The sequence below is a fragment of the Monoraphidium neglectum genome, assembly GCF_000611645.1.
Source record: "Monoraphidium neglectum strain SAG 48.87 unplaced genomic scaffold scaffold00242, whole genome shotgun sequence".
NCBI lineage: Eukaryota > Viridiplantae > Chlorophyta > Chlorophyceae > Sphaeropleales > Selenastraceae > Monoraphidium > Monoraphidium neglectum.
The window spans coordinates 1-14,982 of NW_014013386.1; the positions used below are offsets into that span (position 1 = coordinate 1).

At 63.2% G+C, this 14,982-nt stretch overlaps 4 protein-coding genes across 4 annotated transcripts; 3 read left to right on the forward strand and 1 right to left on the reverse strand.

The window, feature by feature from the left end:
* Window positions 1–356: 356 nt before the first annotated feature.
* Window positions 357–724, forward strand: MNEG_2201 (hypothetical protein; the record flags this gene model as incomplete). Its single annotated transcript, XM_014049313.1, has 2 exons — window positions 357–359; window positions 431–724. 2 exons carry the CDS (start codon window positions 357–359, stop codon window positions 722–724), a joined length of 297 nt encoding a protein of 98 aa, XP_013904767.1.
* Window positions 725–1,371: 647 nt separating this feature from the next.
* MNEG_2202 (hypothetical protein) lies at window positions 1,372–2,820 on the reverse strand (the record flags this gene model as incomplete). Its single annotated transcript, XM_014049314.1, has 1 exon — window positions 1,372–2,820. One exon carries the CDS (start codon window positions 2,818–2,820, stop codon window positions 1,372–1,374), a length of 1,449 nt encoding a protein of 482 aa, XP_013904768.1.
* A 2,675-nt stretch (window positions 2,821–5,495) lies between these two features.
* On the forward strand, window positions 5,496–11,863 carry MNEG_2203 (aldehyde dehydrogenase (NAD+); the record flags this gene model as incomplete). Its single annotated transcript, XM_014049315.1, has 19 exons — window positions 5,496–5,566; window positions 5,688–5,745; window positions 6,002–6,046; window positions 6,420–6,535; window positions 6,841–6,937; window positions 7,192–7,268; window positions 7,557–7,647; window positions 7,931–8,072; window positions 8,371–8,447; window positions 8,748–8,840; window positions 9,128–9,318; window positions 9,649–9,679; window positions 9,872–9,949; window positions 10,202–10,272; window positions 10,504–10,645; window positions 10,841–10,950; window positions 11,338–11,389; window positions 11,604–11,657; window positions 11,819–11,863. 19 exons carry the CDS (start codon window positions 5,496–5,498, stop codon window positions 11,861–11,863), a joined length of 1,641 nt encoding a protein of 546 aa, XP_013904769.1.
* Window positions 11,864–13,168: 1,305 nt separating this feature from the next.
* On the forward strand, window positions 13,169–14,900 carry MNEG_2204 (phosphoglycerate mutase-related protein; the record flags this gene model as incomplete). The annotated part of the gene is made up of 4 exons (XM_014049316.1): window positions 13,169–13,307; window positions 13,815–14,212; window positions 14,447–14,509; window positions 14,883–14,900. 4 exons carry the CDS (start codon window positions 13,169–13,171, stop codon window positions 14,898–14,900), a joined length of 618 nt encoding a protein of 205 aa, XP_013904770.1.
* Between the last annotated feature and the right edge of the window lie 82 nt (window positions 14,901–14,982).

Sequence of the window (14,982 nt, forward strand, 5' to 3'; positions counted from 1 at the left end):
CCTCGCCCCCTGAGCAACGAGACGCCCCAGCATGAAACCGCTCCTCTACAGCTCCCAGCCCAAAATCTGCCCGAAACACCCGGCGCAACCCCCGATGCCCCACCCCCTGGCACTGCACTCGTTTGCCCCCAGGCGCCGGCGAGCCGAACGTGGACTCCTTCCTGGCCAACCCCTACGCCAACCTGAAGGAGCGGCAGCAGCAGGAGGTGGTACAGCTGCTGGACAAGCTGCAGCCCGACACCATAGTGCTCGACCCAGACGCCATCGGAAAGGTGGGTGTGTGTGGAAGGCGGGGTGGGGTTGCAGCACGGAGCGGCGATGGGACGGCTCGTCGATGGGTTGTCATGGAAAGGGAGATGGTATGGAAACACGATTGGTTGAGTATGGCGACATAATATTGACACCATGTTATTGTATCACTATCTTGCAGGTGCTGCGGGAGCCGACGGAGGTCGCGCGGGCGCGCAAAGCGGCAGCCGAAGAGGCCAACCGCGCGCGCGTCGCCGCGCGCCGCGAGGAGGCGGACGAGAAGAAGCGGATGAAGGGCAAGAACAAGCCCTCGCGGCGGCAGCGGCGCAAGCAGAGCAACGTGATAGAGGACAAGAAGCCCGCGGTGCTGGCGCGGATGAAGGAGGAGGAGGAGCGGCGGAAGGAGGCGGCGGAGGAGGAGAGGCGGCGGAAGCTGGAGGCTGTGCCAAGGGCGCTGCAGCGGTTTGCAAAGTGAGGGGCCAATTGTCCGGCAAATGGCTGGCCGCGGGGTGGCGGGGCTGTTGGCAGCCAGAGGCTGCCAGGCGGCTGTCTGTGTTGTGGTATGTTTGTGTTACATGCCCCATGTGTTTGTTGTTGTGTTGGTGGCCTCTGCCTTATCCTGTTTGGTAGCCCCCAGCTTTTCTCAGGCGCTTGCTCGCTGGCAGGTTTGCTTTGCAGCTTTGCTTTCCTTGACCCCTGAGCTTCTGGCTCAAGCCCCATATCCTGACCACCAGCAAGTGTTACCCATCCTTGGGCGGTGTTGCCTGCAAGGGCCCTTGCTAATTTGACGCTGTAAACAAAGGTTTACATCAACTGAAAATTATGGAAACCGTCAAGACAGGAGCCAAAGGGCGAGTAAGGAAACGACGCATGATGACAGCAGGCCGGAAAATTGTCAGCTAAACTGCTCACTGCTGGCGCACGGACATGCGTGCATTTTGTCAGGCTGTTCCACCTAGACATGGGCCGGGCATTCAAGAACGCGTTTTGGTGTGGTGTGCGTGGATGGTGCAGTGCACGCAGGTGTTCAGCTCGCCTGCACGCGCCTTGAAGTCAACAAGTCAGCACGCTGCCCCACAGACCCCCTGCAGCCACCCCGCACCAACAGGCAATACGGCATTACTATCCCCTCTCGGCATCGGCCGCCTGCTGCCGCCGCTTTGCGCGGGCGGCGTTCCCCCGCCGCCCGCCGCGGTGGTAGTAGCGCTTGGGGGCCGCCGCAGCCCCCTGCTGCTGGCCGTCCTCCTCCCCTGCCGCCTGCAGGGGGGCGCCGGTGAAGTCCTGGTGCACCTCCAAGGCGCCGCCGTCGCCCCCACCATTGTCATGCTGCCTGGCCTCCTGGCCGCCCGCTGCCCAGGCGCCCCGAGCCTCCCAGCTGTTGCCAGCGGGCTGCGGCTGCTGGTGCTGCTGCTGACGTGGCGGCAGCGCCCGCTGCTGCTGAGGCCGCAGCTGCTGGCCCCCCTGATGCAGGAGGGCAGCCACCGCACTCGCGTGCTGGGGCGACGTGCGCACCCTCCGCGGCACAGCGGGCGCTTTGCTGGCCTCGGGTGCGGCTGAGGGCTCGCGGCCACAGCCGACCCTGTCATTGCCATGATAGGCAGCTGGCGGATCTCCTGCCTGCTGCTCGGACGCGGCGGCGTATGGGCCGGCGCAGTCCAGCTCGCAGCCCAGGTCCTGCACCGCCGACTCTAGCCGCTGCGGGCCGCACTCGCGCAGCGGCTTTAACTGGTGGTGCTGGTGCTGGTGCTGCTGGGGCCCTTGGGCACGCGTGTTCGCAGACGACCCCTGCTGCGGCTGCGACGAAGGGCGTGCCTGAGCAGAAGGCTGGGGCAGCCTCATCTGCCCACCCTGCCGGAGGAGCCGCAGCAGCCTGACCCCCTCGGCCGCCTGCTGCTGGCCGGCGCCGTCCAGGGGCTGCTGTGCTGGCCCGTTGTCGTCGCGGCCATCATTGAGCTCCTCAGCCGCGTCGCAGCTGGCGCGGCTGACCAGCGATGAAACAGGGTGGGACATCGCCACACAGGCCTGCACGGTCTGCGGCGCCGCCACATCAGAGCAGGTGTCCTGCTGCTTGGCCGTCGCGCCGCTGTCGCAGCCGATGCTATCAATGGCGTCGCAGCCATAGTCAAGGCTAGCGGCCAGCGAGCCGAAGTACAGCAGCTCGAGTGGCGCCACCACCACCGCGGGCGTCTCAACCTCCGACGCCGCAGTGCTTCTGTCCGGGGCTGGCGGCGAGAGCAGGCCTGCACTGATGGAATCAAGCAGCGGCGCCGACTGCTGCTCTTCATCACTGGAGGGGCACGCTGCGAACTCCAACGGTGCCAGCTCCACCTCAGCTGGCTGACCATCAGGGCTGCTGCAGGCCTGCGATGCTTGCTGCTGCTGCTGCTGCTGCTGCTGCTGCTGCTGCTGCTGCTGCTTCAGGCACGAGGGGGCCGGCACGGCAAGGCCGGTGGCGGCGGGGCTGCTGGAGTCCCGGCCAACGTGGGGCTCGGGCACCACAGAGCGCACGACCCTGGGGGCAGCAGCGCGCTGGGGGTGCGCGGCGGCAGGGCCCAGGAGCAGGGATGTCATGTGGGCGGCGAGGCTGCGGCTGACGTGGCTGCGTGAAACCATCCCGGATGTCAGGATGCACTGCCATGACTGCATGTGCAGGTAGCCCGCCGCGAGGGTCTCCAAGCGCCACAACCTCATGCCGTCGCAGGGCAGCGGCCGCCGCGGCACTTGAAGTGGCGCTCCCGCCTGCCGCGGCATCGGCGGCAGCACATGTTGCTCGCTCGCAAGCAGGGAGCCAGGGATGCCGCAGGCCTGTGGCTGGCAGGCCCAGCCGCCAGCGGCGCCGGCGGCAGCAGCAGGGCCTGAGGCGTTGCGGCGCAGCCGAGCAGGCGCAGCGGCTGCAGGGTGCAGCGGCCGTTCTCGCTGCAGACTGTGAAGGCGGCGTGGGTTGTGACGCTTACGGTGTTGTTGGCCTTACCAGCACAGCGCTGCTGGCTGACCAAGATGACAACGGCGTGAGCGGCGCTGCCGTTGGTGCATGGCTGCTGCTGCAAGGAGCCGAGGGGGCCAAAGTGCGTCAGGGACGCGCTGGCGCAGCATCGTCGCCGCACGGCAGGGCACGTGTTGGCCTCGAGCTGTCAACGGCTGCAAACACCGGCTGGCTGCGGCGGCTGAAGCAGAATAGCGGCGCGACGGTGACTGTCGTCTCGCCGTTGTTGAGCGTAATGAGAAACTTGGTGATCGCGCCTCGCCAAGCTGCGGCGGCCCATGCACCAGCAAACGCGGCAATGGGGGTTGCCGCGAGCTCGGCCGCGGCGCCAGCCGCGCAGTACATGTTGACAACGGCGCCCACGGGGCCAGATGTCACAAGCACATATGAGGGCGCGATGCTGGCGTCGGCCGGGGGGCGACTGGGCTGAGGAGCACTGGGCGGAGGCTCAGCGACTGCAGCCGGCGGCGCGGTGTCGGCGGCGGGGTCAGGCACGCATTTGCATGTGGCAGCGAGGCCAGCAGTGCACACAGCGGCGCCGGACGGCTTCGGCGCGGCTGCTGCGGCGGGGCCGAGGGGGCGCGGCACGGCGGGCGGGCACGCCCTGGCCAGCAGCATGCGGGGGGCGGCCGACGGCAACACAAACCACGCCAGGCGGCGGCGGGACGAGGGGGCCGCCGCGGCCGGCGAGGACGGCGCCGTGTGTGTTGACGGCGCCTGGACGCAGGGGTGTGGTGGTGGCGCCGGCGGGGGGTCGCCGGGGTCTGGGGCTGGGGGTGGGTCCCCGCGGTCGTGCTTGGTGCTGGGTCTGGTCCAGCAGGGGGTCAGAACGCGCTTTATGGCCTTCCAGAGGCGACCAGCGGAGCCGATCCTGGAGATCATTGGTGTGGTGATTCGCAGGAGGATTTCATCATGTTCGAGCATGAGAAGCGATGGCAACGGCGCGCGGCCCTCTGTCTCGTCGCTCGCGTCGGTGCGCGCAGCAGCGCGCCGCCTTCCAGCAGCACCCCCCTAAAACTGCTGCACGCCCGTGGCGTTGCCCGCACCTGAAGCCGAGGTGGCCGATCCTATTCACGCTATTTTCTCGCCTGGACACCTTGCTGCGAGGCTTCGCAGCCCTCCTGGGCCGCTTGGGGCTCAGCTGCGCGGAACCACTCCTGGACGCGTGAGTCTCCTGGGGCGCAGAAGCTGAACTTTGAATTATGTTGATGGTAGCCAACACCGCTACCACGGCAGCCAGGCGCAGGCTCGCCATGTTGGACTACGTCAACTAAGCTTCACGCAATGCGGTCGTGTGTGCTTTATGTTTGATAGAAGACAGATAAGACCCTTCATACATCACAGGTGGGTTTGACTCCGGCCTTTCCCTGGCGGCGGAAAAATCGGCTGCAAGTAGTCCTGCTGTGCGTGGCCGCCTGCAAGCGGCTGCAGAAGCAGACGCTGTTGTGGGCCCCCATCTGTGTTAGGGGAGAGGCACTAGAATATATGCACATGGTGCCAAAGCAAAGTTGCCCCAGGACCTGGCATGCAGCGTATGCCGCACATTAGGGCGAACGCTTAGAAATATGGCCCTGGTCAAACCAGCATTGCAGGGTGTTAGCCCTTCACTGCTGTCCTGTATGGAATCCTGTAGCCCATGCAACATCTGCCATGCCAACTTCTCAAGGCATGTTCACATACTATGCCAACGCGCACCCCTGAGTTGGCACCGCAGTTGTCTGTGAAGGGCTGGAGACGCGCGTGCGCCACTGCTGCCCCGTCTGAATGGTGGCATGATGTATTCCTCCTTCCAACCGCATGTGCTATGTCCCACATTCCTTTTGATTTGAGCATGCACCACCTGGCCCTGCTGATCGCCCACGCGGGGGTTGAGGAGCCTCGGTGACCACTGATTGTTGTTTGCACATGCGTCGTTGCGTCCATTTTGTCGTGCCGCGTGCTGAGCTACGAGCGCAGGCCCCTGGAATCAGTTGGACATGCTGCCAATGCACCGCACTTCTGCGCTGGGCCGCGGCTGCGGGCGTCGCGGCCTCACGCGCCTTGCTGACTCGCATGCGCCTAGGTGACTCGGTTGAGAACTGGTGCCGCAGGGTGCCAGCCGGCAGGCTGTGGTCTAGCCACGCTGCATGGTCGCTTTGATCATAGAAATCAAAGCCATAACGCTCACCAGCAGGTATTCTGGCTGCCGGCTTCGCCCTGAACAGATCCCGCAGATCCCTCTACACCGAACGCAGCAGGCATGCGTACACTCTCACGCCCCAGCATGCGGGCCACCGGTCTGCCAATCCGCGGCCGTTTCCAGCCGGCTCGCGCTGTGTCTGTGATGCCCGCCAGGTGGGCGCCCGTGCCGGGCGAGCATCCCAACTGCAAAACCGGCGGATCCCATCACAGTCCCAACCCGCGGCTTGCTGCATTTCGTATGATACTAGCCTGCTGATACCAGCGTGGTATGCAGGGACGCGCCCACGCTTGGAGAGTCGGCCATCCGCCATGCGCAGGCCCTGCAGAAAAAGGTATGAGCGGGGCGCACCTGCAGCCGGGTGGTCGCCATGACTCAGCCCACAGCGCCCTGTGATGTCATGCGCGCGTCACCTGTGCCCCTGATCTGGTCAAAGCGCTGTTGTAATGTGCCTGTGCCTTGATGCTGACCGGTGGTTAAGCTCCCTTGCTGTACGCTAAGCAGCTGCCTCATGCTGCCGGCCGCCATCATGTGGCAGCCTGCTGGCTGACGCAGCCCCGCCGCACCTCCCACCTCACCCGCCGCCCCAGCTTTTCATTGATGGGGAGTGGCACGACGCCGTGTCGGGCAAGACGGTGCGCGCATGTGCTGGTGCATGTACATCCGTGTGTGCATTTACTGCCATTACTTGGATGCATGTGTGAAACCCCACATGCACGCACACGCGCGCACATGTGTGTGTGTGTGTGTGTCGCCTGTGGTAGCGCCAATGAAGAGGTTGAGCCGCAACCGGGTGCGCACAGGCACAAGCTCACAAGCACCCAGAGGCATGGCATGTCTGCTTACGGCTGCAATAGCACCGCATGCGTCAATTCCTCGCCACATGGACACCTCATCACAATACAAGGCCCCTACTTCCCCACCCGTTTTGCCCCCCCTGCCTTCTCCTCTTGCCCCGCTCCGCCCCACACCCGCTCGCTCCTTTCCACCCTTTATTTATCCCCCCAGCTGCCCGTCGAGGACCCCCGCACTGGGGAGGAGATCCTCCGTGTCGCAGAGGGCGACAAGGCCGACGTGGACAAGGCCGTCATCGCCGCCCGCAGGGCCTTCGACGAGGGGCCCTGGTGCGCACAAAAGCGCACCCTCCATGCACTCGCGCGCCTCCGCCCCGCATACGACCCAGCCCCGAGGACCGTGTGCTGTGTGTGCTGTGCGTGCCAGGGCCTGACTGGGCGTGAGGTCTGTGGCCTCCAAGCGCACCCTGGACCCTGTCCCCAGCCGCAGCCGCAGCCTGCAGGCCACTTCTGCCTTTGTTCCCCTTCACTGTCAGTGCCTCCACCAAAGCACTCGGACGTCTCCCGCATGGCAGCTAACTGGGTTCCCGCAATCACCCCCCACCATCCCGTCCAACGCTCTCGACGACCCCCAGGCCGCGCATGTCTGCCAAGGAGCGCGGTAGGCTCATGTTCAAGTTGGCTGACCTCATGGAGCGCGACGCAGAGGAGCTGGCGCAGCTGGAGACGCTGGTGCGGCTCGCGCCTCCTGTATCACACCCCTGCTGTCACTAGCCGGGCCCCCCCGGCAGCGCCGCACGTCGCGTTGCTGCGCTGCGACGCGGCAGCCGCTTTGTGTGGCATGACGCGTTGGCGGCAGCATGCCGGGCGGTGGCATTCTCGTCTTGGAGGAATGCTTGTTCGTCCTCGTTGGCCCCCGCACCACCTGTGCCTGCAGACCCCTGTGTGCCCATCGTGCCTCGCTGCCGCTGAAACCCCCACTGCAGGACAACGGCAAGCCGATCTGGTACAGCCGCAATGCGGACATCCCCCTGAGCTACGACCACATCCGCTACTATGCAGGGTGAGCGTCGAGGTCCTGCTTCCCGCCTTCTTTGCAAAGGCGCAGGCCTGGCGTTCTGCTGCGACGGGTTGCACCTGCATGACAGCCGCTGCAGCGGCGGCGGGGGTCCTGGGGCCGGAATGCGCCAGGCATCAATGCTGGGTGCCGCCACCACGAAACCGCGTCGCCCGCACAGTCCAGTAACAACACCTGGGCCATGGTGCCGCGGCCGCCTGTCTCAAATGGCCGCCATCTGGTAAAATTTTGAAATGCACAACCCGTCGGTTGCCATCGTCCTTTTGTTTCCAGGTGGGCTGACAAGATCCAGGGCAAGACCATCCCCGTGGACGGGCCATACTGGGCCTACACCTTCCATGAGCCGCTGGGGGTTGTGGGGCAGGTGCGCGCCTCTGGGGACAAATGTGTGCTTTGTGTGTGTGTGTGTGTATCATGTGCCGCTCTTAAGTGTGTGTATATCGTGCGCGTGCGCGCTGTGCTAGTGTGCCTGCTTGCATGTTAGCTGGCACTTCCCTGCCAACATGCGATTGCACCTTCCACAATCCTTGGAACGTAATCTTGATTCTCAGCATGCGGGCACTGTGATCCACTTTGTTGCTTTCATACATCACGCTCCACGTCTCCAAACACCGCCGCAACTTCCGCCACTCACCCCCAACCCCCAGATCGTGCCATGGAACTTTCCCCTGCTGATGGCGGCCTGGAAGCTCGGCCCCGCCCTGGCGGCGGGCAACACCGTCGTCCTGAAGACCGCGGAGCAGACGCCCCTCACAGCCATCAAGATCGGCGAGCTCATCGCGGAGGCCGGTGCGGGGGCGCAAGCGGGCGCACTTGTCACCTCCCGTGTCACGATGCGTGCTGCCTGCTGACCAGCCAGGGGCCCCTGCTGTGCTTGCGTGCGGATGGCCTTGGGAATCCTCGGCCTTTGCATCCCACCCGCTACGACGGGCAGAGCATCCTCTGGCCTGGCGGGGGGCTTCGTGGATCGCCGGCGGCTGGTCGCGATATTGGCTTCTGCCGCTTCTGTTGGCGTGCCTCCGTCCTGCAACACTGAGTGGTGTCATGGAGTCCTGATCGTCCTGTTACCCCCCTCCTCTGCCCCTAGGCTTCCCCAACGGGGTCGTCAACATCATATCGGGCCACGGCCCCACTGCGGGCTCCGCCTTGGTGGAGCATCCCGGGGTGGACAAGGCGAGTCTGTAATCAGTCATGATGCACAGTTGCCGGCCGGGCGCCTTGCGATGGGTGGTTATGGGCGATTAGCGGCTGCGGGTGCAGCCCAGCTGCTGCTTGCCCCCCACCTCTACCCAACCTGCAAGCAGCACGCTGCAGCCACTGCTCCTTTGCCTGAAGCGGGCACCGCCTGCACACATATGTGTCTGCCACGTGCACTCTTTTGCATGCGTGATGCATGCGTAGTGGGTGTTTGTGCTCCCCCGCATGTCTTGACAATGCTATGGGTTATCGTCACAATGTTTCCAGATCGCCTTCACCGGGAGCACCGAGGTCGGCCGCAAAATTGGCGCCCAGACCGCACACGCGCTGAAGCCCTGCACCCTGGAGCTCGGCGGCAAGGTGCGGCTGCGGCGGGCTGGGTTCTGGATAGCGGCTGGATCCCACTGGTGGCCCGCGCCCGCCGCCCCCTTGTGCTGCCACAAATTGGCAGGTGTGTGCCTTGGATCGAGCAGGTGCATCACTGAACACACACGCTTCTACTTGCAGGACACCTCATCCACTCTCTCCTCTGATAACATCATCAAATTCTTTGCTGTCCGTCCCCGTCCCATTCGATTGCAAGCGCACGCGCCTTCACACAAGCAAACTCCTGACCTGGCAATTCCTGACCCCCGCCCCACCCGCAGTCCCCCGTGATCGTGTGCCCCGATGTGGACGTGGAGCAGGCCGTCAAGGACGCGTCCTTCGCGCTCTTCTTCAACCACGGCCAGTGCTGCGCCGCGGGCTCCAGGCGCGCGACTCTGCTGCGGGCCGCGTTTGGGCCGGGGCCGCGGCATGGGAGCCCCTGGGCCGCGGGGCCAACGGCCCCATACATGGGGTGGTCCCAGCGGATGCTTCTGACGCTGCTGCTGCCGTCCTGTACGCCACCACTTGCATGAGCGCCGTCCAGGCTGTGCCCTCGCAACCCGTGCACTTGCTGGCTGGCCCCCTTCGCCCCTTAACCACTTCCACAACCACTCGAAGAATGTCAAGCCTGCGACATACACACGCACACACACACACACGCACACACACACACACACACACACATGCACACGTACACACACGCACACACACATACACACATACACAATCAAATAAACCCGTACAAAACACACATCACGCATGCACACACACGCGCTCACTTGCACCCACACATTGCTCTTAGGCTGTACGTCCATGAGGCGATCTATGATGAGGTGAGTGTGAGATGCTTTCCAAGTGTGACCCGAGGCGCACTCCATGTGATCAATCTGGATTTTGTTTGCACCTCTGCTTTGTCCCACATACCTGCGTTCCAAACGGAATGCTGCAGCAACACCATCTTGCTGTCAGCCAACCCCCAGCAACCGCCTGCGCGCGTTGCTTCCCTACGCCCCTGCACCTCTCAGTTTGTGGACAAGGCTGCCAAGGCCGCCGCCGGCCGCCGCGTTGGCGACCCCTTTGGCGACGTCGACCAGGGGCCCCAGGTGGGAGGAGGGGTTTGCAGACCTTCCTGCGTCCAGGCGTCCGCACATTCTGATGCGAGGTCTGCACTGGCTCGTTGGCACGCTTGCAGATCCATCCACCGTCAGTCTAGGCATCCGAACGGCGAACTGTGATCGCCTCATCTGCCCGCGATGCTACCTTTCCAGTGCTGTGCATACGCGCACCGCACAATCGACTTGACCTGTGTCAACCATGACATCGCACGTGCGTCACCTGTACCACCGTCACCCCAGGTTGACCGTGACCAGTACAACAAGATCCTGGAGTACATCGACCACGGGAAGTCCCAGGGCGCGCGCCTCCTGTGAGCAACACCCCGGGGAGAGGGGACTTGGCAGGGAAACCCTGCTGCGGCCGTGGTCGCGAGCCAGAGGCCTGGTTCCTGCTCGGCGGCCTCGCATCTCAAGGAGGTGCCCATCGCCTCTCCTGCTTGACACCTGTTTCCAGCCAATCATTTCAGACCGTTTCACAACCTCTTCTCACCTTCTAACAACACCCGCTCGAATCCATAATTCACCTCGATACCCCGCCACAGCACCGGCGGCAGCGCCAAGGGCGACAGGGGCTACTTCATCGAGCCCACCGTGTTTGCCGACGTGAGGGATGACATGCTCATCAGCCGCGACGAGATCTTCGGGCCGGTGCAGTGCATCTCCAAGTTCAGCACCCTGGAGGAGGTGAGCAGCCCGGCTCCCCACCCAAACCACAGAGCGACGAGTGAGGCAGGCGCAGCACAGTCCTGAGATGTTCGCCATGACGCTGACACTATGGCTGCCGCTTGGTCTTCCCGCCACCTGAAACCCCAGCCCTGCGAGGCCAGTCTGCGGCCGATCCTTTGTCCAGCGCCGCCCCACCCCTCCCGCTTCCTCCAGGTGATCCGCCGCGCCAACGACACGCCCTATGGCCTGGCCTCCGGCGTCTTCTCCACCAACGTGGACTCCATCAACACCCTCACGCGCGGCATTAAGGCCGGCACTGTCTGGTGGGCCCCGGGGCACGCTGTGCACCACGCTCGCCAGATTGCTCTGAGCTGATGCTTTGCCTGCCCAGAAGCAAGGACGCCCGACATCACTAGCTATAGTCACTGTTCGTACTTGTCTCACTTGACCAGTACAATATATATATATATATACAATATATATATATATCTATTATATTAGGGGCCGCTCTCACTTGAGACAAGTACGAACAGTGAGACAAGTACGAATAGTGACTATAGCTATAGCAGAGTTGGGTCTGCTGATGTCTTTTCATTGCAGAGCAATGCCTTATCCTCTGTGCGTACATTACATGTTGAAAACAGTCATGACGAACAATTTATGCTGGCAAGCATTGCCTCTCATAAACATGCCAACCATCCGATCAACAGGGTCAACTGCTACAACGTGTACGACTCTGCCGTGCCCTTCGGCGGCTACAAGGTCGTTTGCGCCGCCGCTCGCACCTGTCTTTTGGCACATGCTCAAAAGTTGATCACTCTGACCATCTCGCCTTGCGCCGTTGCGAAATTGTGGTTCCGCTGGCTGGTGAGGCGCGTCGACACTCAAACGAGTCCTGCTTCTTCCTCACCCCCACGCCCCTTGCACCCGCTGCCTGTGCCCGGCCATGTGCCTGTACCTCTTTTTTCAACCCCAGGACTCTGGCATGGGCCGCGAGAAGGGGGAGTATGCCCTCACCAACTACACCCAGGTCAGTCCAGGGCCAGCGCCGCCATGCTTGCTGCAGCACACGCGACATGGCCGCAGCCGCCGCGCGCGCGGGTCTTGTTGTCGGGCGCGCGCCTCTGCCCCGCATCCTTGGCCCTCGTTCCCCACCCGTCCCGCTGCTTACGCCCCCACTCGTCTCCGCAGATCAAGGCGGTGTACCAGCCCCTGGTCAACCCCGCCTGGCGCTGATGATGACGTCACACCTCTGGCGGGGGTCATGACAAGATGTCATGGGTCAGGGCGTGGGGACGACGTGCTCTGTGCTGGGCACGCTGCCGAGAGAATTCCCGGCACCGCCACCGCGCTGCGGGGGATGGATGGAGGAGTGAGGCAAAGGAAAAGGGGGGCGGCCACAACGCAGGTGGCAGGTGGCGTGTCCGCAGATGCCTCTCCTGCTGACACTGCTCTGCACGCTATGTCTGTCATGCCCATGCGGATGCATGGTGCCGTCAACAGCGCCGCACATTTTGACGATTCGTTCGATGGCGTCGTTGTGTGGCCCCCCTCCCCGCACTCCTACTGCCAGTAGGGGCACAGTGTGCCCAGGTGTGCCGTACCTAATGTGGATGTTCACCTGCCTCATGCCAGCCTCACGACGCATGGTGTACCTGCCTCTAACCAAACGCGGCCTAGCACTGTTGCGCCGTGGGCTTGAGCTGCGGCGGCTGCTTCCCCAAACTCCATCGGACTGCCTGACACAGTTTTGCCCTGCAGGGGAGCATGCTGACAGCGTCGCTCGGGGTGAATTTGCACAGGTGCAATCTCGTTGAGAGTTTACAGAGCATTCCAATTTAGCCCTCACTTGAGGGCTGGGCCATTTTTGATGAATCCACGGGCAGCACCTGCCTCTTGCGTGGGCCGCCCCTTGCATATGGATGTTCAGGGGTTGGGCAAGGAATTGTCGCCGATTTTTTTTGCAGCGACATGGTTTTTTGGGGGGGGGGGCTACAGGGTGCAGCACAGGCCAGGACGTATGGCGCTTTTGACGCAGAGAGGTGTGAATTCACCGTTCTACGATGCACACAAGTTGTAACAAAGTGTCAAGTTGGAGAAGACCATGCCAAAGTCTAGCGTGTGATCGGGAAGTGTTGGTGAATGTCACCTACTGTACTCAAAAATCTCCAGCAAACTTTCTTTTGGCACATCCACCGCCAATGCAGGTGAAAGCGTTCAAAGTATGACGATGCCAAGAAATGTTCCATGTTGTGACAGTTCAAAAATGTGGGCGGCTGACACATGCTGGGTGCAGCCCTCCCAGTGCTTGGAGTCGGTCTGCCTGCAGGGGAGAGCGCCAACACATTTCCACGCTGCGACAGCAAACTGTGTATGATGACTGCCGCGGGGCTTCCAAGCTACCATAGCTTAATCGTGTCTTGAGTTTCTTATACAGATATGCTATCATCAAAGAATTCCCAGGCCGCGAGGTCGCACCTTTGCCGATCTCAGGCAGCGCATTTCCCGCGTGGCAGAATCTCCGCAAGCATCCGCGCGACTATGACCCAACAGACTGAGCACACCGCGGCGGCGCAGGCGGTGGCGACTGGAGGGACCGCCGCGGCATCGGCGCACACGCACGCTCTGGAGGCCCCGCAGCCGCGGCTTTTGCAAGTGACCCCGCTGCGGTACACCAAGGGTGAGAGGCCAATTGGCAGCATTTACAATTTAGACACGCCAGTCCGCTCATGCTGCTTGGCTGGCAACTCAATTTGGACACCAACTCGTTCATCATCCCATCATCCGCCTGCCAGTTGGCAAACAGCTGCGTGGCGCACGGATCATGAAGGGCCGCAGTTGCATGTCTGCTGCACACTGCTGTGCTCTGCTGCGAGCGCAGCGGCCACCATTCATCGTAAACCCATTGGCGCCCCATGCACCAACGCACAACCGTGCTTATTCGGTGCGCACCCGCCGCTTCGTCGCCGCAGTGCTGCATCTCATCCGTCACGGGGAGGGCTTCCACAATGTGGCAGGCAAGAGGGGCGACTCGGGTGGCCACACAGGGCTTGCATGCACTGCAGTTGAGACCAAACATTGTCCAGTGAAGCCGAACTGGCAGGAGCGGCTGCAGGCCACGATCAGCGGCACTAGTACCCCACCCGCCGTGCCCCTCCACCTCCCACCGCGGCGCCGCCTCCTGCAGGCCGCAAGGACCACAACAACTACAAGTCATACGAGTACGAGGACGCCCACCTGACTAAGGAGGGCTGGCGGCAGGCGCACGCGCTCGGCGAGCACATCAGGGCCGCGGGCGTGCGGCCTGACCTGGTGGTTGTGTCGCCGCTGACACGCGCGATAGAAACCGCCGTCGGCTGCTTTGGCGACCACGCAGCGGCGGCGCCTGCGGCGGCGAACGGCAACGGCAACGGGAACGGCAATGGCAATGGCAACGGCGGCAGCGAAGCAGCGGGCCAAGCGGTCGGCGGCCTTTTGATGGTGGAGCTTTCTGAGACGGCCGGCCGGCGCTCCGCGCACCCCGCGGTGGCGCTGGGGTCGGCGCCGCCGTTCCTGTGTATGGAGCTGTGCCGCGAGCACCTGGGGGTGAGCCATGTGGTTGCGGCCGCGTCATGCAGGGGCTGGAGCCGGCCCTCGGGGACACTGCTGGCTGGCGCATGAGGCACGCCGCGACTCCGCACGCTTTGGGAGCGCGTGTGATGGGATTTGGCTTCATCATGTCCGCACCGCGCCGCTGGCTTGCTTGCACGTACAGCTTTGCTTGCGGTGACACTCAATGGCCCTGCCCCCATCAACCCTCGCGCCTCAAACCCTCGCCAGGTGCACCCCTGCGACCGGCGTTTCGCGCTCTCCGCCAAGCAGACCATGTTCCCAGGTGATTGGGTGGGTGGATGGGTGGATGGGTGGATGGGTGGGTGGGTGGATGGATCTGCGGTAATAACGGTGCGGCAGGGATAGAGGTGGCGGCTGCGGTGGGCGCGGGGCACACCGTTCCTCCACCCCCCGATTCTAGAGCCTGAGACTTTTGCGATGCATACGCACCATTAAGCTGGTCAACGTACATCAACACGCATGCCGACGTGGGCGCGCGTGCATGCATGCATGCGCTCTCCCATGCACACGATGTGCATGCAAAAGTGCAATTCTGCATGCACATGCGCATGCATGGGCACAATGCGTGCGCACGCGAACAGCACAATGCGAGCATACACATGTGCATGCATTTATACCCAGCGCCCCCGGAACCGGCCCTCAGGTGTCGACTTCTCATTGATTGAGTCAGAGGAGGACGTGCTGTGGAGCCCTGATCATAGGGAGACCAAGGAGGAAATCCAGGCCCGGGGTGAGGGGCAGGG